Source organism: Thunnus thynnus, chromosome 7 (assembly GCF_963924715.1).
Source record: "Thunnus thynnus chromosome 7, fThuThy2.1, whole genome shotgun sequence".
Lineage (NCBI taxonomy): Eukaryota > Metazoa > Chordata > Actinopteri > Scombriformes > Scombridae > Thunnus > Thunnus thynnus.
In genome coordinates, this window is record NC_089523.1 from 18,081,534 (window position 1) to 18,102,623 (window position 21,090).

General features: G+C 40.0%; 2 protein-coding genes across 3 annotated transcripts in view; one reads left to right on the plus strand and one right to left on the minus strand.

Annotated features, from left to right (window-relative positions):
• cbl (Cbl proto-oncogene, E3 ubiquitin protein ligase) overlaps nucleotides 1–16,310 on the minus strand; it is a 39,475-nt gene extending 23,165 nt beyond the window's left edge. Inside the window, exons 1-2 of the mRNA XM_067594692.1 lie at nucleotides 15,503–16,310; nucleotides 9,638–9,885 (exon numbers count right to left, since the gene is read on the minus strand). Coding sequence (XP_067450793.1) covers nucleotides 9,638–9,885; nucleotides 15,503–15,649 — 395 coding nt within the window. The 5' untranslated portion in view covers nucleotides 15,650–16,310. The remainder of the gene's footprint in view (nucleotides 1–9,637; nucleotides 9,886–15,502) is intronic.
• Nucleotides 16,311–16,429: 119 nt separating this feature from the next.
• drc12 (dynein regulatory complex subunit 12 homolog) lies at nucleotides 16,430–20,102 on the plus strand. Of its 2 annotated transcripts, none has more exons than XM_067594698.1 (6): nucleotides 16,430–16,593; nucleotides 17,004–17,072; nucleotides 17,965–18,084; nucleotides 18,319–18,411; nucleotides 18,499–18,629; nucleotides 19,524–20,102. In XM_067594698.1, exons 1-6 carry the CDS (start codon nucleotides 16,530–16,532, stop codon nucleotides 19,650–19,652), a joined length of 606 nt encoding a protein of 201 aa, XP_067450799.1. In that variant the 5' UTR covers nucleotides 16,430–16,529; the 3' UTR covers nucleotides 19,653–20,102. The 2 variants fall into 2 exon arrangements, with proteins under 2 accessions (XP_067450799.1, XP_067450798.1); XM_067594697.1 differs by lacking the exon at nucleotides 16,430–16,593 and adding an exon at nucleotides 16,600–16,913.
• Nucleotides 20,103–21,090: the final 988 nt, after the last annotated feature.

The window sequence follows — 21,090 nt, forward strand, 5'->3', positions numbered from 1 at the left end:
GAGGAAACATGGACAGCCGCCACCCGTTCAGTCACATTTACACCCTGCCACACCTTGAGACTACAACTATGATGTCTTCAAAAATACATGGACAGTTTAAAATATTGCAGGGAATGTTTTAAGACGAAACATCCACAGTAAACTGACTGGATCAAGAAGCGTGTGACAGGGCGTTTCCTACACTTAACATCAGACTTCCAACACTTCCAGCAGGGTAAACGCCACCTTTTATTGTACTGCTCTGGTCATAATCAAAGTGCTCATGTCTGGCCCGCCATCACAGGCTATGATCACAGCTGCTCATGGCTGTAGCACAGTTATCCCAAACATATGGAAATATGGTTATATGATGGATGCATCATCATCATCAGATAAACTATTATTTAATTTCAAAGCAAATTAATTCCACTCATACTTCCACTCAGTTTTAAGAAGTCTTTCAGTGTGGAGGATTGTTTAAAAAAAACTGCAGGGTCAAGACAAAAAAAAGGATACTGCAACACCCCTTCTTGGCTATGCTCAAACCCGCCCTTCTTGGAACCAAAAGTCATGCTTTTTCAATGTCTGTTGGATCAGATTTAGGTTCATTCTTGATATTCTGTTAACAGGGAAGCAAGTGAGTATGTTGCTGTTCCATGCATCTGTTTATATGATGACACATGAAAATGGAAATGGAGGGTCCACTTCTTCAGACCGAGGATAGTTTGTTTTTGGACACTGAGTTTAAGAATGTGTTAAACACTGCTTATACAAAAAAATATATACAGAAATTAAAACTAAGTCTGGTTGTACTGAGAAACACAGTGGAGAGTGTGTTTGTAATTCTGGGTCTCCATTTTGCTCTAGTCATCACTTTACAAATTTAACTCTCCGGAACTGGCTTCACTCCAGATCTCCATCAGGAAACAGCCATGACAGCACACAACACACACACACACACACACACACACACACACACTACACTACACTACACTACACTTAAGCAGTGATCCAAACACACTTAACCGCTTCCTAACACAAACTCCTAAATAGAATAAAACTAAATTAAAAAAATTGAAAAAACAACTGCACAGTGCACACCTCTGCAATATTCTGACCAATTTCGGTATTTTAATTTCATCTCTCTTTCAAAGCGCTTATCACTGTTGTCAATTACACAGGCTTAAGGAGGAGAAAATAAAGATGTAAAAAAAAAAACCCACAGAAAACAGTGCTGTTTTGGCTTAATCCTCTCAATACAGTTGAATAGCCATATCTTAGTGCATATCGGAGCTGATTTATCTCTGTGTGGATAAACAGCAAGTGCTTGTTATATCCTGCGGGGCAGAGAAGCTGGTGGATTGCGTCATGCTAATCACTATAATCTAATAGTGTGAGGACTACATGAGTTGGCTGCTCACTGATACTGCAGCGACATAAATAACCACGATGCTCTGCTATTTGTGTGTGTGCATGATGTGTATGCATATATCTGCACATAGAGCCCAAGGTTCCAAGTGTAGGCAAATGTAATTGAAGCTGAAACACCCGCAGCCTCTGAAGTGTGAACTGTTTCATTCCCAGCACTGATAGCCATTTAGCTGCTGAGCTAACCATACAGGCTACCCTTAACTCTACTCCCTCCTCCATCACAGCTGCCAAGACTCCCTGCTGTGGCAGTACACACAGAAGCAACACTTTATTTTTCTTAATTCATCTCTGTTTGTACAGAGAGATGAGCCAAAAAGGCAACACGTTCACTTTGATTCATATCTAAGAGTGAATGCAGAAGGTAACTGCAGAGGTGTGAAAAAACATTGTGGCTTTCTTTGATATGAGAGTTAAGCTACAGTAAATCGCTTTGAGAATGAGACACTGGCACTCAGTAGCAGTTTGACACTAAAGGATTTGATTCACACTCATTTCTTTTCTGGTCAAGTGCATCAACAGACAACAGAGTTATTTAGGAAAACTGATTGTTTCACTTCTGTGGGAGACACACACAATATCTATGTCTCAAGTTATCAACTTCAACATTTTATTTGGAAAATTTTGATTGGGGTTTTGTCAAAATTCAATCCTAGAACACATACAGCAGCCTTAACCACTCATCTATCTCTGGGCACAATCTTGAACCTTTTTCCAACTAGTCAATACAGGACTAACAGCTCAGCATAGCTGTTTCCCATTTAACTATACTATGACATGAAACTGTCCATTTACACATCCAAATTTAGCAGCAACCCATGACTGTATTAATCTGTTTTAAAAAATGAGTGGGAGTATCTAAATCGTTAAACTAACATTAGCCCAGCAGCTACTGATAAAACAGGAATGAATTATTTTCATGCAAACTTTCTCCTGTAATCAGATTGATCTCTCATCATTGTTATGCACCACTGCATTTCCTGATGGCTTCATCCAATACTGCAAACACAGACCTTTCCTGCAATATTATAGCTGTGGTGATAAGATGGGTTTTAAGATAGTCAAAGTAAAGAGCCATGCTCTCAGAGACAGACCTTTGTTTCACATGGATGTCAGGTACATTTACAGAAAATAGGAAGTTGTATTTTAGGATGGGGCTCTCTTGATGAACCAAAATAGAAATGGGTGCAAATGACATTTGCAAATATCAGAGGTACTGTACCGTACAATCATATGTTTTTCTGTGTGCACAAAGGCTTGTCTACATGAATCATTGACAGCACAGAAGCACTTTACTGTAAACAGCTGCAGAATGAATTTCATGCTATGAACTTTTTCATCCAGGTTTGACAGCAAGCAACAGCAAGATGTGACCCGAGCAACAAATAAAATAAACATTAGAAAATGGAGTTATATTCAAAAACACAAATGTCCAGACAGCCAGGTGCTGTGACAAGTAGTAACAGAGACCTGTAACTGTGAAGTGACAGTCGACAAACAGTGCAAAGCACCTGTCCTGATGCACTGAAAGGAAAGCAGATTGCAAAGTGTGCACGTTTCACCACAACTATGCTTCAGATAAAGATGCAAACACAAATCTCTTAACAACTTCACAGTCATGCACAGCACATGTGACTAACGGTTGAAACATTTTAGAACAACTGGTTATTGTCATGATGAGTGAAAAGTCCAAAATCCAAATCATTGTTGGCTCCTCAAGGCACCTGCCACTGAAACCTTTTGCCTTGGATAAGGCCAAAGACCAGCTCTCATCTGCAATAGCTCAGCTGCAGGGAAGGCTGAATGACTAGAAGCTTGAGGAAGTTGTTCCTACCGACTATTGTAATAATATCACTAAAGCATGTCTGGAATGCATTTTTCTATTGTGCAAAGGATTAGAGGAATACGCTGTCAGTAAAGGAAGGTAGGAATGATGGAAGCAAGTAAAGAAGGAGGGGCCAGTGAGGAGTAGGACTAAAAGACATGTGGATTATGTTTGCAGAGTTGCAACTAAAGATTATTTTCATTATCAGTTAGTCTGCCTTATTTGTCTTAATTGATTGATTTAGCAGTTTATTCTATAAATGTTAGAAAATAAAGAAAAAAGTCTATCAAAATTTCCAAGAATCCAAGGGGACATCTTCAAAAGGTCTTGTTTTGTCTGACTAACAGTTCAAAAGACAAAGATATTCAGTTTATAATGATATAAAACTGAGAAAAGAAGTAAATATTAACAATTGAGAAGCTACAACTGGATTTTTGGGGGCTTTTTTTTGAAAAATGACTTAAATATTTTTCTGTTGATAGACTAATCGATTAATTAACTAAGTGTTTCAACTGTACATGTGTTGAGAGGTTAATGCGTACAACATTGTGAAGTAAGGGGCAACTTTTTAAACCACATTAAAAAAAAATTGCTGCAAAGCTAAAACATAACTTAACAGGCAATTTCGCCTTTTTCTTAGACACAAAATCAGCCATTCCTTTAACTTCACTTTCTCGCTGGTTTAACAGAGGAAGTGTGTGGCAGTGGATTTTATTAATATTTGCTTGGAACGAGGCTCTAATAAAATACTGAGAAATACCACCATCAAATATTAAAAGTTCACAGAAGTTCAGTACATCATGGTGATTACAATATGAAATGTAAAGATGTTTTAAGGTAGTTGAGATGACAATATCTTACATTACAATTTTTTGTCAAAAAACAAAACAGACAAACAAAAAAAAGAAGATAAATTCAAGATTTTGAAATGTTGGCATCACTCAGCTGTAGTGAAGAGTGCTTTATGAGTGCTTTGGAACAAAGCCAACAACCATAATGCCTTTCACCGGCAAAGGATTAGGTGTGTAAAGATAAGATAAGAGACAAATGACCATAAGAGATATACTACTGTACAAATTATATTTATGACACATTATTGTTCTCCAGGTCTGTCACTTTCTGCAGTGCAGACTGTCCCACGGTGCAGTTGCATCACCCTGCAGCCTTTAAACCCACCACTTCCTGTGACCAGCTGGACCTATCGACGGTGGTCAGGATGCAATGGCAGCTTAGCCCAGGAAGACGATCAAACAGACTCTCCCAGAGAGGTCAAAGCAGTATCCGGTTAGATCCATGGAGGAGGGGGGTTAAAGGGCTTTTCTGTGGATCAACCTTCTACTGTATTACTCTGCTCAGGAACTGTGGGATGGATAACAGTAAACAAACTGTATATGTTTCAAGAGTAAATGAATACAGACTGGCTACAGACACAGCAGCCGTGTTGAAATCAAGAAGATACTCAAGAGTAGGACAGCATGCTCATTTCTCTACACTGAGCAAATTAACCATCTGTTAATAACAAACCTTTTTATCACACAATTTAAACTCACTGGTCACTTTCATAACGCAAAAGTCAAATTGTAACTGCATGCAAACTGCTTCGATTTTGTTTGTTGTAACTTGTACAAATATCAAGAACCATGGAACTGCTCTGAAATTAAGCATTTCTCACTTCTCTAGTTGGACTTACAACATCCTCACCTCATTCTCTAGTGAAAAAATCTCACACACTTGGATGAAGAATAAAAAAGAAGTTGATTAAAAGCAACCCATGTTCGTGTGGGGCCTTCGTCAACTCTCAAACCAGAAAATGTCTCAGCTCTGCTGTGTAAAGCAATAAGAGGAAGTGAGTGAAGCAAACAAGGAGGAAGTGCTTACTGCGCTGCTGTGTTGATTTTGACTGAATATAGGCTTTCAGTGTTAATAATTAAGTCTTGCTCAAAGTAGCAGGACTCATTTTCATCCTTACTCTCTTTCTCACCCCTGTATCTATGCCAAGGAATGTAAAAACACTAAATATATGGCACCTCATACCCATAAAACTCAGCTGCTACTAAAGTCAAGACTGGACTGAAAACCAAGCCAAGTTTATACTGTACTACCTCAACTCTACTTCATCTCTAAAGCTAAACAATCTATGTGGTTCGTATGGGAGGTCACTACAGATAAATAGAGGATCTAAATCTCTGTGGAGAGGTCTGTACAGCGTCACAATATAGCATATCCACCCACACTGCATTCAGTGCTCTCAAGCTACACTAAGATCCCTCACTCAGACTTGGAAAAAAGCCATTAAGCTATGTTGGAGTCCTGTTCATTATCACATAGTCAATAACTACAGTGTTTCCCCTATATTCATTCTGCAGTGGCATATCGCCGCTGCAAATATTTCACACAATCATTAACATCAATGGGCTACTAATGATTTTCACTCGCACACTGTGCAAGCACGATAACACCTTACGTTACTGTGGAATTGATTTGAGTCATCCTCCCTCTCCTCATTCTTCAAAAGACATCTACATGAAAGATACTGTTTTAAGAGTAGCGTAGCTCCGTTAAGGAATAGGGCAGTGTGTAATGTGTGTGCGTAGTGAGTGTGTGGTTGAAGGAGCGGCAGAAAAGTGACAGTCAATGCAGGTGGAGCAGGGCAAAATGTTAGCAATAAGTTGTCAATCTGGCAGTACAGTATACAGTATAAATGTACAGTAAAGGCTGAATATATTCTAAATATAGCATACACTTTTTTTTTTTTTTTTAGGTGGGCCTTTATTTAGGTGGCTAAAATATATGTTTTGCTGCTGTCCCCATTCACAGCAGTACATTGCTTAGTTTCTGTGCCAGTACTCCTGTCTGCTTCTCCAAACTATGAGCATGCCATCCCAAATCTACTGAAGGTAATACACTGACTATGGATAAGTATCTCACACAACCCCAATTCAAAAAATATGAACTATCCCTTTAAGGCTGAATGAAAGAACACGGTGAAAGCAGCACGTTATGAAAGTATTCTTTCTGCATTCAGGCGGTGAGATTAGTATTCATCTTTATCCTTACAGTTCAACTTTTCAGTCTAAGCCTTGTGCTGAGCTCAGCTGCCGCCTAACCACATACTAGTCTCTCTAGCGGCTCAATGTCATTGGTTGATTCTATAGCATTCTTAAGTGGGCTGATATCCATTGGTTAGTGTCACTGCCACTGCCTTCTCCACACAGACAATAGCAGTCTTTGTGTGTTACGCCTGGCTACTGTTTGTGTGTGTGCGTTTCCTCTGCTTTAACCAGGAATTTCTTTTTGTACAGCCTCTTCGTGCAATTCAGTGATGATGAAATAGAATTTCACAGGTTAAAATGGCTAAAAATAGCATTATCGGTATGTTAAATACATGGATGGTTGAGATAGAAGCTTCCTCTTCTTTCTGGTTGTCTTTGTGGGGTTCTTCTGCCAGTAAGATTACTGTCATGTTAGCTGAGATAGAACAATCTCACTGAGGAACTGAGCAATGAGATGAGGATGTATCATTTAGGACTGCCTAGATAAGGCTATTACCTATTTTTTTCAAAACAAGACAGCAGCTTAATATATGCTTTAAGAGGCAGTAGGTGGGCTTGGAGTGGGAGGACATTCCTTGAACAAAAGACTTCTAGGGTAAGCTTGTAGGTTTGCTCTACAATTTTGGAGAAAGCCACTGAATGTCGAGCAGCATCTCTAAAAAATATGTAAATACATTACAAAACACTGCAATGATATAAGGAAACTGGAGTATCACTGCAACACAAAACATTTACCTGCCTCCACGTCTCCTCTTTAACAGTATTTATCAATGATGTCTTATCTGCCTACCTCCAGGTCACTTTTTCTTCACTGACATTCAGGTCAAACCAGGAAACTCTAAAACCAGCTTTACAGCCTATCTGAATAACCCCCTAAAGGTTCTCTTTCTCTTAACTTAAGTCTATTGGCATTTAGATGTTTTTTTGCAAGCAAAGGCTTAAGGTCCAACTGAAATCACGTTTCATAATCTCTCTTTGCAGTCAAAAATAATGTGTATATTGGATTATTAAAAGAGGGAAATATCAGGAATGCTCCTTTTTGTCACAGCTGGCTGGAGGGGCGTTGACGGTGTCTTGTTTGACTGACATTAGCTGGCAGGCTGCCAGAGTGCCGGTATGGAAAAGAGACAAAGTAAACAAGCTGCTGTAGCTACAAGTCATGGACAAATAGTTGATCACTAACAAGGAGTTTGAAGAGCAATGACCAAACTAGCATCTAACAGCACTGAAGTGACACTTGCTGGTACGTTAACACGCTGTTTAACGTGCTACAGTTGAGCAGCTAATTAGCAAGCTAACCTGCTAGATGACGTTAGCGGTACACTGCTCCCCGGCAAATGTTTGTTCGTCACTTGTCGAACACATGCCCTTGACAAGACACAATGTGTGACAAGACAGTATTTGTATTTTTAAGTTAGATAAGAACGAGACTTTAGCAGGAAAGCTAATTTGGGTTGTTGTGTAGCCGGCTGCTGTCTGGCTCAGTGTGACTGTCTGCTCTGCTTATGATCGAATGCCATGATTGCTTTATGTAAGATTTGATTTGCTGCATTGAAATAATGTCTCCAGCTATGTAGGCAGATAATGGAGCGTTATTTCATTGAATTAATGCAAAACTAGGACGTATCATCATGAAACCAAAAAATGTAAAATAAAAATTTCTTTAGTTTGATTTTTTCCTCAAAGGAGAACATAGGATGAGTGATTTACAGAGCAAATGTAAATCTGATGATCAGCTGATTTTGTGATGCCTACTCTATTCTGTTCTGACTGGTCACAAGTCAACATTTTTATGTTGACTTGTGTTGCAAATTTAGATAATTAAGACAGATAATTATCATTTACTAAAGCACAAATGACACATCTGGTGATTGAATGGAAATATTTGGTGGGCAATGAAGTGATGGCAGAGTGACAGAAAAAGACTCCATCTTCTCTTCAGTATGTGGTTTTAGTGCTGAGAATCAACTCTCCATTCATGACCAACTTCTGGTCTGTGGGGATGAAGTGAATCACCTCTTGAATCATAACAGTACATGCACTAAAGATATCAGCTTCTTCCTTATACTCACAAAGATTACATTAATATGATCATTTAAATTGAAAATAGCAATTTTGTCCTGTATATCAAAGCAACATGCTTATAGTTCTGCAGCAGTAACAACAATAAAGGAAATGTCAATAGCAAGGAGATTTGCACACCTTAAAAAACCCAACTGTAATACTTCCCATAGGCAATGGTTTCTGTCCACCAATTTCCTCAACTGCCAAAGTGTCATTGTCAAACAGACCAATCCAAAAGCTCCCAAAGACAGCAGCAAGACATAAAGACCCGGAGTGTTTTTAAAAACAGTCTGTGGGTCACTCTTCCAGCAGGAGAAGCAACCACCCAACAGTCAGTTCTTGAGGAAGGCCTTACTGGGATAATATTTGATACGAACACATCTTGAATGAAATGGAAATCTAATGAAAGCAGTTTCACCATTTTATTACCATACTGTATATGATACCTGTCACAAACTATGTCTGAGAGTATTTACCAACAGCATGCAAGGAATCAAAAGGCATCTATAGTGATACAAGCAAGGAGGTAAGGAGAGCTCCATCCAGCAGCTAGTCTGCACCTCTGAGGCCCTGCTAGCCAACACTACAGTATCTTTATGCTGCTAAAAAGCTTGATGTCTCCTGTGGTATCTTTTGTCTTCAAAAAGATGCCTATTCTCATTGCGTATTTTTAACTACAGGACTATCTTATTAATTGAAAACAGGACAACAGCTTTTTCTTGTTACAGACTCTACACTTGTGTGTCTGTTTTCAGAGCAACAGACTACTGAATGTAAAAGGAGAGAAAGAGATAGGCAAGGAGGCATTGTGTTACTTCAAAACAAACAAAAAAAACATTACAATAAGACTGCTACATGAAGGGAAAATGTTTAAGGAGATGGTAGAGATAAAGAGGCACAAAAACAGAGTGACAGGCAGGCAGGCAGCTGTAGATTAAGCGCCATTCTGACCACAGTTGCTCACATGCTCAAACCACAACACCTCTCTCCTCTTGTTTTGATACAACTTGAGCTACAACCACCCTGAGGGCTGGGAGTGAGTGCAATTGTTCACTCTGTGCCTGTTTAGTCATAATTATTCAGAATGAACTACTGTATCACAGACTCTTCACACCTCAAATTCACTTGTTTCAGATAAGTTCATTAAAGAAAATCAGAAGAATGGCTCAGCAGTAAGGTTTGAGAACAGAGAAACCAAATGGAGCCAGTTTCACACCAGTCACCTCAAGAATCATATCCATTCAATTATTGTTTGACTAGCTGCCGTATTTTTATTCACTTTTCTCACCTGGGTTGCGAATTCTCTTCGTACATGCGCTCTTTGCCCTCCTTGAACAAGCTGATGGTCTGCTTGGTTTTCTTGGTTAGGTTCTCCATGAAGACCCGGAAGTACTCGTTGTCCCCCAGAGTTTCCATTTTGCCTTCATAGCGGGACAAAATGGTGCGCAGGTGCTGGTAGGTGTCTGGCAGCAGGTCCAGGATGTAAGGGGGGCTGTTCTTCAGGGCCAATTTGGGGTTTTGGCACAGACGCACCACCTGCAGAAAGGGAGGATGTGAGGGGGAGATGAGATACAGTTAGAGACAAGAAGTGGGTGTGGAAAGGTGAAAGAAGCTAGAGAGAAGATGTGTTAGAAAGAGGAAGGTGTGAGAGAGGTTAAAGAAGAGACAGAGAGGAAGAAAATCTGAGAACTGTCTAAAATGCCACTAAGCATTTTCATTCTATACATCAGTAAGGCATTATTTATATCACACAGACAGAGACTTGCATAATATAGCTCTTTTCTGCATAAGAACACTTATCTTTTGTGCAGAATATTGTCAGTGGGCCCAGATAGAAGACATGCAGAATGGAAAATGCCAACAAAGCTGACTACTGAGAGAAAGGTCCTTAAAAGCCCCGTCAAAGAGTCAAGCTTGGAGCTTTTGGAGTGTGGAAAGTCTACACATTATATAATGCAATACACTGAATATCAGTGATTTCACCACTGTCACATTACTTTCTCTTCTATCTACACATAAAAGGTGACGGTGGAACAGGACAAAGGCATACCAGCTTTCATCCATGCACAGTCTCTGCTCTCTTTGTGAAACTAATAGTCTCAATTTCTTATTCAGTTACCTCGCAGACGTGTTCTTGTAGACATGCACAAGAACGCTGACAGCAGGATTTGTTTGCACCTTATTATGTGACTAGCCTGTCAATATCCATAGGTCATCAATGTCTTATTCTCCACTTCTTCAGCATGTTTAGAGAAGCTGTTCATGTTTACACTTCCTCATTTTAATCAGCGCATACTACACCACCCATCTGCCTAAGAAAACCGAATTCTCTCTCTGTTATGATTGCCTTGCAAGTGCCTGTGATACTGACAATGTTGATATAAGCTTAAACTGCTGTGCCACATCAGGTGGCAAACTTTTCAAGAACAACATACTTCAAAAACTCTAACAGTGAAGCGCCACAGTAACCGAATTGTTACTGTGCATGCCACATAACCTCAACGTCTCTGGTACGATTCAAGCGACCTTTGTTGCATGTCACACCTGTCTCTCTCTCCCCTTGTTTCCTGTCTGTCTCTTCACTGCCCACTTTCCAGTAAAGGCAAATATGCCAAAAAAAAGGGCACACCCCAGTAGACCACTGGTTAAGACCCATGCCATGTAATTGCAAAAACCACAGTTCACATCCGGCTGCGGACCTTTGTTGCACGTCCCTTCTCTCACCTGTCTCACTGCACTGTGTCTGAGTCACTTTGTTGACCATTACAAGAGACACTGGCAGGCAGCCAGTGATTGGACTCTGTATGGACATGGCTGCTGTCACATTTACCACTGGATTCAAGTCTTAACTTTCTTCTGTGATCGTAGAGGCACAAAATTTGAGCCTGTGCTGATACAGAGCTAGCCTGTCAGCTTCAACAGTGACCGAACAATTGCATGTCAACAACAGGACATGGCTCATTCTTTTGTAGACCAGGCCAAATGATTGTCTACTAATCATGTGTGAGTGTTAGAAAGAAATATGGCAGGAATAGCATTATAAGAATGTCGGTTTGAATTTCCTTGCCTCTTCTTTTTGGATGCTATTGGTTTATTTGTAATGGGAATATGAGGCCTCTTAGCTGAGCTTCAATCAGTTTATGATTGCGGTAGGGCTGGGACCACATAGACTTATCAATTATTATTGATAACTTTTTTTACACTCAGTTTGGTGGTGTGCTACAATAATAGCATGGTGACATTTATGTTTTACTGTAAAGATAATTTTATGTGTGTTCTATGCCAAAACAGAGCTATCTGTTTATTCCTTAACGTATAATATGGCAGCAGATTTTGCATAATACATTTTATTTAATTCCTTATGTAAAAATGCATTAAGGAGATCTTTTGTGTTATATTTTGTATTGGAAAATACAAACACAAAAATGACATCCTAAATAAATATTAATATACTGTTTTTAATTTAAAAAATTCTCAATATACCATTATTTTACCATTTATTTTTTATATTCTGACTCCATTATTATCATTTAGAGTATCCCCTTCTCTTCCATGTTTTAGGTATCTGACAAAGGACATCTCATAAATTCAGAACCCAAATAAGCCATGCTTCATATACTGAGCATGTAACATGTTAGCAATATTTGATCTCAGTTTGTAAATGGGCCACTGGGTTCATCATCACTGTATCAAATGCCTTTCAAAGAAGTAGGAGGTCACACTTGACCAATAAGATATTTTAAGCAGTACCAATTTCTCAACATGCAAAAATGTTTTTAGCATGCGGGCCTTTATTGATGTCTGAACGTTGAAGGTCAGCTTCCTATTGACTCTGTGTGTTAGTCAGATCACAGGTGAAATCCTCCAGTGCAATAACATAATGTCCATACCAACTTTGTTAACAGATAAAATATTAAAATCCTTGTGTGCTTTGAACAGACATCAAGGATCACTAAAGCTGGATTACAACAAAATCCAATATGGTTGTTTTAAGCACAAGTCAGTCAATATCAGACTGACCAGATCAAAACTGGAAATGCCCTGGTGAGTTCCACAGTTTCTTTTACTTATTTCTATCTCCAAACTTTGATGCAACTGGTGGAGAAAGCAGAACTAAGAGATACTTTAAGACAACTGGTACATTGTACTGTTCTGTATGTAGCACACACAGTATAGTGCTCATAATGTCTTGTATTTTGTATCCTCTGGGTATTTTATGATGATTTTTCTATATTTCATATGTGGATGAGCTGCAATTTTTCATTAATCTACAACTGAGCAACTGAACTGCAAGCTAATATGCCTTCAGTATCATTACTTACTCTGCCCTCGTACTTTTAACCCTTTTCTAGGACTCCAAATGCAGAAGGTATACTCTGGTTATGTCTGAGACCAGATATGGTTGTTGCCAAAGTTATACCACTAACATTACCAACAACCACACGACACTTGTTCCCATAACTCAGCCAAACACACGTGCATGCGTGTACACGTACAAGACCACAAAAACTGAGGGCTCTCATACATACACGTCAATCAAGACTATCTTCTTGAAGTAAAATGCTGACTGCCTTCAAACTGAACTGCATTCCACTCATCGTTTCCCTCTCTTCTTTCTGTCCGAGTCTGCTTAGCTGATTCTACACCTGGCGTAGAGCTGTTGCCTTTTTGTACATCAAGTTCAAGGCGTTTAAAGGTTAACCAGTCTGATGAAAAGTTGACCCTGGTTGAATTCTTGCAAGATCTCAGCTGTAAACAGGCAAATAGTGCTTCCTTGTTTCTGCAGAGCTCAGAGACTGTTCCTGGAAAAAACTGTCTAGCAAATTGAAGAGAAACAACTATTTGTTCACTGCCTAAAAGTTTTCATATGATCCACAATTTCACAATATGGATAATACTTTGACAAGAATGTCTGATGGCAAACTACATTGTGCAATTTAATTATCCATTAATCTTCCTGAAATTTCAAGACTGCATGAGACCACTTTGAAAGTTCCATTGAAATTGTGTTTGGTATCTACACACTTTTTGTGTCCGATTAAATGGGTTAAAGCTATGTTTCACACACAGCAGTGACCGCCATCTTACTGTTCGTTACTACACATTTACAAAATTGTTAAGTCACAAAGAGGCATAAAATAGCACACAACAAATGAAAAAAATCATGTGCTACACAAAGGTCAGAACAGATTTTTTGTCAACCAGAAACTAAAACTGGTGTCATTAAATCAAACAGAAATAGATAGAAGGAAAAAGTACCAAAATTGAATGTAATGACTTTTGACCATCACTTCCCCATAAAAATAAAAGTGAAAATTGTGTGATATGACTATGGGTGCTTTGGCAAAAGAACATTTTTAAAGAAAATGTCACTAATGTTGACATGTTGATCAAATTGGTGAAGAAATAGTAGTTAAGCTGAAAAATGTGTGTCACTGAACGGTATTACGGCACAAAATTGATACCATTGATATCAAAAGTAGCATATGACTTGAAATCCATTGGTGTCCAACAAATCATAGCCAATATCTGCCTGTATGACTGGTGGTGAAGATTTTCCATGTAAATCATCAGGTTTGATTAATGAATAGCTAAATAGCCTGAAGCCTCTGGCAATGTAACAGCTGAGACAGTACTGAAAGACTTAATGTTTAAACTTTTAATACTTCAAACTTTAATTTCAAAGTTTATATTTGATAATGATAGCTAAACTAAGAAAACATTTGGCCAGTGCATCACAAACATAGTGTGTAACTAAAAAGCTTAAAACACTAAGATTCGACGATGAATGTTCCTTATACTGAACACTGTCAGAGTAGGTACTGTAGGCTGTGGGTTGATAAAATTTAACTTCGTTCTGTGCAGGAGGCATTTGCAAAGAGAAACTGCATTATTACGCAGCAGGTGTTGGTCTACGGTATATGCTGGGCTGTGGTTTTCCTTTAGACAGCCCCAAACAATATTTCCGCTGCTATTTTAAACAATCTGGTGGAGTAAAAATACTTTTGATTTCATAGCATTTTTCAAAAAAGGTAACATGGTAAGGTAAGGCACTCTTTTTTTTTCACCTCACTGGTGCTGCCCATCCACTGTTTCACTCAATTGGGGTCATACTGTCAATTATTCTCATACTGTAAACTGCAAAGCTAACCTGACTGTGCAGAGTGGTTTAAGTGGTGTATGGTCATCTTTCACCACATTCAGTGACAACCCATATAACAGAAAGACAGACTCTAGTATCGCATCTGTTGTCTTATTTGTGTTAGGTATAGTACCTCTTCAAACGTGAATAAAAGTCTAGCCAGGCAACCTACCACAGATGCTAAAGGAGCAAAATAGACTGGAATGTGGTTTCTTAATAATAGCTTTTTAAAAAGCACTCGGTCTCTTCACATCAGCGCTCTAAACTAAGGCCTCAAAGAGGAAGAGCATGACACAAAAGAGTGTCTTGTCTTCCTATTCTCTCTAATATTGCTGTGTGAATCTCACAGGAAACTGGGGGGTCAAACTGCTACAGAGTTTTTCCGAGAAGTGAAGCTGTGAAATTAGTCTCCCCTGTGAAAGAGCATAATTGGCCTAGTTAAATGGGCACATATCCTCTATTTTATCAATGCTTTGTTACAGTTTCTAAGGGGGTTGCTCTCTGACAGACAGTTGACTGTAGACATTTCAGCAACAATGTACAGGAGAGACTGTTTCTCTGCTGGCAGCCTCTGTCATTTCACTACACTGCCATAAATTCAAGCCCTGAATTTATCTCTATCTCATTTGTTATTTGTTTATATTCACGATACATTTAAACGCAGTCAGACAAACCAGATGGTGTGACAACTAGTTAGTTAGCAGAGTGGCACAGCACTGGCAAACAGATGTCCCGGGGCTAACGTTGATGTTAGTTGGGTTTAAAAGTCTCTGTCTTTTAAAGTAATGTGCCTGGCACAAAAGGTGCTAAACATCATATATTGGGTTAGCAAATTAGCTAACGTCGGCTAACTATGTTTTCACCCAGCTGACAAGCTAATGTTAGCAGCGCCTGAACTGCAGCAGGCGAAGATTAGCGAGCTTATCGCTAGTTAGCTGCGGGTAGCTAGCAGTCGCCCTAGCTAACGTAACGGCTGGTTAACGGCTACTTAACGGCTAGTTAATTACGAACCTTGTCCATCAGTTTCCAGCATTTCTCCACCGTCTTTTTGTCCACGGCCCCGGGCTGGTGATGGGAGTGGAGGTGGTGGTGGTGTGGCTGGAAGGCATCCTTCATCATGCCGATGAGCCCCCCGCCTTTCTTCAGGTTCCCTGCCATGTTCGGGCTCGGCTAGGGTCGGCCAGAGCGGCAGACAGGCGAGGCAGGGCCGGGGTCAGGGGCACCGAGCCGCCTCCTGGGAGTTAGCTGGACCGGGAGATGGTGATCCGGCACCCCCCGGCGAGGACAGCGCCCGAGTGGCGGATCCGAGCCAGGGTCCGACGGTGGTGGGGGAGAGGGGGGTGGGGGGTTGAGGAAGGGAGGGATGACTATCGGATAAAGGCTCCCATCAGTAAACCTAACATCAGTTTGCCAGATAAATGTCCCGATTGTGGCTAATATAAGCCCCTCACTCACACCCTGTGCAAGCCGCTCCGTGCTGCAGCTAGCCGCGCCGCTCTCTGCAGGGACGCAGGCTAATTAGCAGAGCACCAGACCTGCCTCTGCTCGTCCTCAGCTGGAGGACAATGGCACCGTTTCTTTGCCCTGTGGACTGGAGTGTGTCCTCTTCTCTTGATGTCGTTACCCCTTTTTTTGTCAGCAGCAGCAGCAGCTCTTCTCGCCTGTGCTGTGTCTTGACGGGAAGTTCAGTAGATGTGTGACACTGTGAGCCTTCCTCTGCGGGCTGCGAGGCTGACGACAGAGCGCACTCACCGGGGATTAAGGAGAGGAAGTTGCGCTTTAAAACTGCGAAAGCTTATCGTAGACACACACAGTGGAACAGGGGTGAATAAATAATTGTGGGAATTAAACATTGCCCAGTATTTTTCTGCCCCCCCTCCCCACCCGTGACGTGTATGTGCGGCCCTTTCCTTTCCTGTACGTCCCCTTCCGCCCCCCCCCAAAACTCAAACTCCACGCCTTCCCTGTGCGCATTCACAAGAATGTAGTCGGCGGGAGCGCGCCTCTGCCTGTATAGCATTCATAAAACGTTGAAGGGATGCTGAACGCAGCCCTGAATTCACCCCTGACAACAAAGGAAGCTTTGACATGTCTCACTAAAAGTAAGGATCCAATTACATGACCTGTGTGCGTGAGCTAAAAAGGCAACAGCGCCTCAGTCAAGTTGTGATTGGCTGTTCTTCAAGTCAATCAACTATCAATCAAACTGGACAGTTAGAGCCATGGCAACTCACTCAGCAACCAGTGCCCAGCAGCAACAAAGACTCATCCCTATATGTAGTTGGACTGGGCCCTCAATGTGTGTGTCTGTGTGTGTGTGTGTGGTTATATGTGCAAAGGACTGAGCAGGCAGCAGAACAGCAAGCAAACATGCCTCCAAAGAAAAAAACAAAAAAGACCACAAAGAAGAATACAGAAAAAAGTAACTTTTCTTATGAGATGTGTCTGATTTGATGTTTGTTTATGTATTAATTCATGTATTTTTCTACTACTATTCTCCTCTTTTTTGCAGGCGAAAATGAGTTGGACGCAAAGTATAGGCGCAGTATTCTGGATATAGCCATTCTGCAGGATCACATTGGTAAGCAGCGATTTTAAATTCCTCTATGCCATGTAGGCTATGCTTTAATTTATGAAGAGGCATTAGTCACAGACCGAAGTCATTCATATGTACTGTAGTGTTACATCCAGGGTAAAAATATTGTGTCTTATGTTTAAACAATGACCCTTCTATTCAAGTTTAAAGACCGCAAATCATTTATATTACAGTAAGTGTCAAAAATATTGAGAAATATTTCCCTCACAACCATCACACTTTTCTGGAGCTAAGATTAATGTCTTCTTATTGCTTGTTTTGTTCAAACAGCAGTCTAAAACTCAAGGATATTCAGTTTATAAATGATATAGAATAGAGAAAAACAGCAATACCTTACACAAATATGAGTTCATCCAAGGCTGTTGATTAATTTTCTGTGTATTATTAATCAGCTAATAATTTCAATATCATGTTTCATATCATTGTTATCAACATGTCTTCCCTCCAGAAAATCAAAGTACATTTATTTAATGTTGTGATGGGCCTACTGGCACTCTATTTTGTTAGAACATAAACTTAGAGACTAAAGCACATTTCAAAAGGGAAACTTTCTGCTTTTCTAATCTACTAAATTTATCTGAATTATAACTTAATTTTCAGATGAAGATTTTACTCTCAAAACATGCCATGAGCTCATTTGATATGATGCATTGCTGCAATTGAAAGCACCCAGCAGGATATGAAGTAGTTAGCTCTAAAACCATCTGGACTATTACCACTTACATGTTAAAGCATAATTTGATTTTGACTATGAAATGAATAGTTCTCTGGTATTTTACAAAGGGTTATTTCCACTTCTGCTTGAGTATATGATCTGAGTGTCTTTTCTACTTCTGGTATGTCCACTCATGCTTGCATGTTTGTGTGATTACATCAGCCTTACAGAGAGAGTCAGTAATAAAGGCCCATTCTGACAGAACTGACCTGAGGAGACGCATGAGAGACACGGAGCAGAAGCTGCAGCACGAGAGACAAGACCACAGGGACATCAACTGTGGTACGGTACAGAGAGGGCATGAATCAACAATTAGGCTCTCTTTTAATAGCCAGAGATAAAGCATGGATCCCCACGGGAGAGAGGACAAGGGGCATGTTTGTGAAGGTTAGGCTAATTTTTAAGGAACAAAAAGTCTAATTAGCTGGGCGCCTAAGCTGATTGCTGCATTAGCCTTACAAAGTGAACCAGCAATAAGGGCTAAGTCTAACATTGTTGACATAAATGTTGTTGTAGACCTCAGTCGCCAGTACAAAACCATGCAGGCAGAGCTAACCAGCAAGGTGGAGAGGCTGGAAAAGGAGGTCAGCAAGCTAAAGGAAGAACTTGGTATGAATACATCTAATTATAACGCCTGTACTTAAATGAATAAAGACATAGGAGTGACGGCGTGCCTGTGTGCATTTGTCTGTCTAGCCTTGTGTCAGGAGGAACTGAGGAAAGAGAGAAGACAGCGTGAGCAGTTGGAAAAGGAGAAGGACGCCACCGTAGATGATCTCCAACACAAACTGGACAACATGGACGCAGACTACGAAAAGATCCTGCATGTGAGCTGCAGCACAAGCCATGTCTTTTTTGGTACTTTTACCAGGAGTTGCCAAAGTCAAACATGTTCACATGCTACACATAGAGCTTTAAAGGATAGGTTCAGATAGGATAGGTTTTTCAAGTCTGTCTTAAAACAACAGTCAGGTGCCCAAATGAACACTGAAAGAGGTTTTTCTCACTACTTTGCTGTAATCATTCCTCCTGTTCATACTGGCCATTAAAAAAAAAGAGGCCTCCCAGAGTGAGCACCTATTGCAAGTGATGTTTCTTTCCTCGCTTACACTTCTCATAATAACATAAAAGATTTGTAATGTTGTGTTTTGCAGTGTTTCAGCAAAGCATATCTCACTCTTAGTCAGTTAGTCCTGAGTCCTTCACATAGAAATCAGTCCACAGGCTGTTACAGACAACAGAGAGAGTCGGGGAAAGTCTAATTTTTTAAGTTATGCTACAACCTGTCCACTCATTGACAATAAAAAAAACGACCAATGCATGTAAATTGCGTCAAAATTCTTAAATATAGAACCTTTAAGACGAAATAGGTGAGGAAAGGGAACAGGATTGACCGTTAACAGGTATAGCCCAATTGGCTAAGCACAGACAGTGTATGCAAATTTTCAGTGGCCAGATCTTCAAAGATAAGTGGTAAAGCCCAGAGCCCTGTTCGAGGGCTTAGTCTGTGATTATGGAGCTTGGATTTTAATATGTAATTATCATTATTTCTCTCTTTCCCAGTATGACACACAAAATCTAATTATGTGTCCTCTTCATCGGCTCTCTCCTGAAACTCATCAGAGTTTAAGGGGGAGCAATATCCATTTAGACAGCGTTGATGTATTATTTCAAATTTCAGCTCGCCTCTAAAGTCTCATTTCTGCTAATATCTTTTGTAGGATACTCTCGACAGCTTGACCTCGCAGCTGTCTGCGGCTCGACAGGGATGGGAGGACAAGGGCGTAACCCTTCATCAAAATTACAAGGAACTGCTCGCTGAATTTGGCCTGAATGCACTGGACATCTAAATGACGGGCTCCTTACAAATGAAGGCAGCTGCTTGATGTATCTACACTCGAGTCTGTTCAAACTTATGTTGAATCTGTGTTTGGTCCAATTGAAAGTGATGCCTGTGACAGCATCAATTTGCAACTTAAAATCTAGCATGCCTAACACACTGATGGATGTTGTTATTATAATATTTTTCCATCAGGGCACATAATAGACTCTGTTATCTATCATGTATTCAGTAGTTAACTGTGTAGCGTCTGTAATGTTGTGTAATGCCCACTAGATGTAGCAAATGACTGTTCTGAGATGTTGGCCTGAATATCCTAGATGCCCAGAAGTTATTAGTGTTCTAGTGTGTATACAGTATTTTATATGTGTAAATACTTTGTTCTTTTTGACACACGATGTTTGTAACTCGAATGAAAGTGTGAGAAATACACCAACAGGAATAAAATTAATGATATTGTTGGGAATTTAAGAGTGTTAAGGCTATTATGATCTCACAGCAGGTATGTATTTTAGCAAAAATGCCAACATAGATACAATTGTCTGAGATTACTTGGAAAATTGCTATGCTGAGTCAGTGGACAAGATGCTAAATGACATAAAGGCAAGAAAGCAGAAGGTGAAACTGGCCACATGAACCACAATGACTAAGTGACAGACATTCCCAACACTGCTACAATCTAATACTGCTAGACTGAAGGGGTTTTCATTCAGCCATGACAAAAAATGGAAATCACAAGAAGGGAAAATCTAAAAAGTAAACAAAAAGTAATGCTCAGTATGAGGTAGACTAACAATAGACAATAACAAGAGAAAGGCAAAATAACAGTTAATGATGCAGGAAATATGATTTAGCTGCCCGGCATCGATAAAACCCGACTTCCCCCTGCAGGGAACCAGATAAACAGATTTTACTTTCAAGGCTGTCATTTGTAGGTCTTTTTCATGGCCCAGTGCATTTTTTTAGCCTCTCATCTATGAGGTAATGAATCATTTACTCAGGGATTAAGATAATTCTGTGCTCTAACGACCAATTAACGCGGGAACTCAAGAGGTCTTTATCTGAAAACCAATATTTTCTCCTCAAATCATAAGAAATTTTTGCCTTCAGACGGTGTTTCTGTTTGTTTAGGGTTTAATGGGGTTGACTGCAGCCACCCCAGTACTCCAGATGAGATAAGCCTTGTACACTTGTTTGAGAGGGAACAAATATTAGTGTTAAATGTTACTATATACCTGTATATACCTTATTTTTACAGGTGTACCTTTTTTCTATGACCAGCAATCAAAAAAGATTATACAAAGACAGTTTTGTTCATGGTACACATGATATATGATTCTAATCGAAACCCAGCTAATGTTTGTCTGCTGCCATTGAAGCATTTGCTCAGAGATAGATGATGCTCTATAAAAAAGTTGAGTCATTATGGATAGTGACTGATGTGCAGT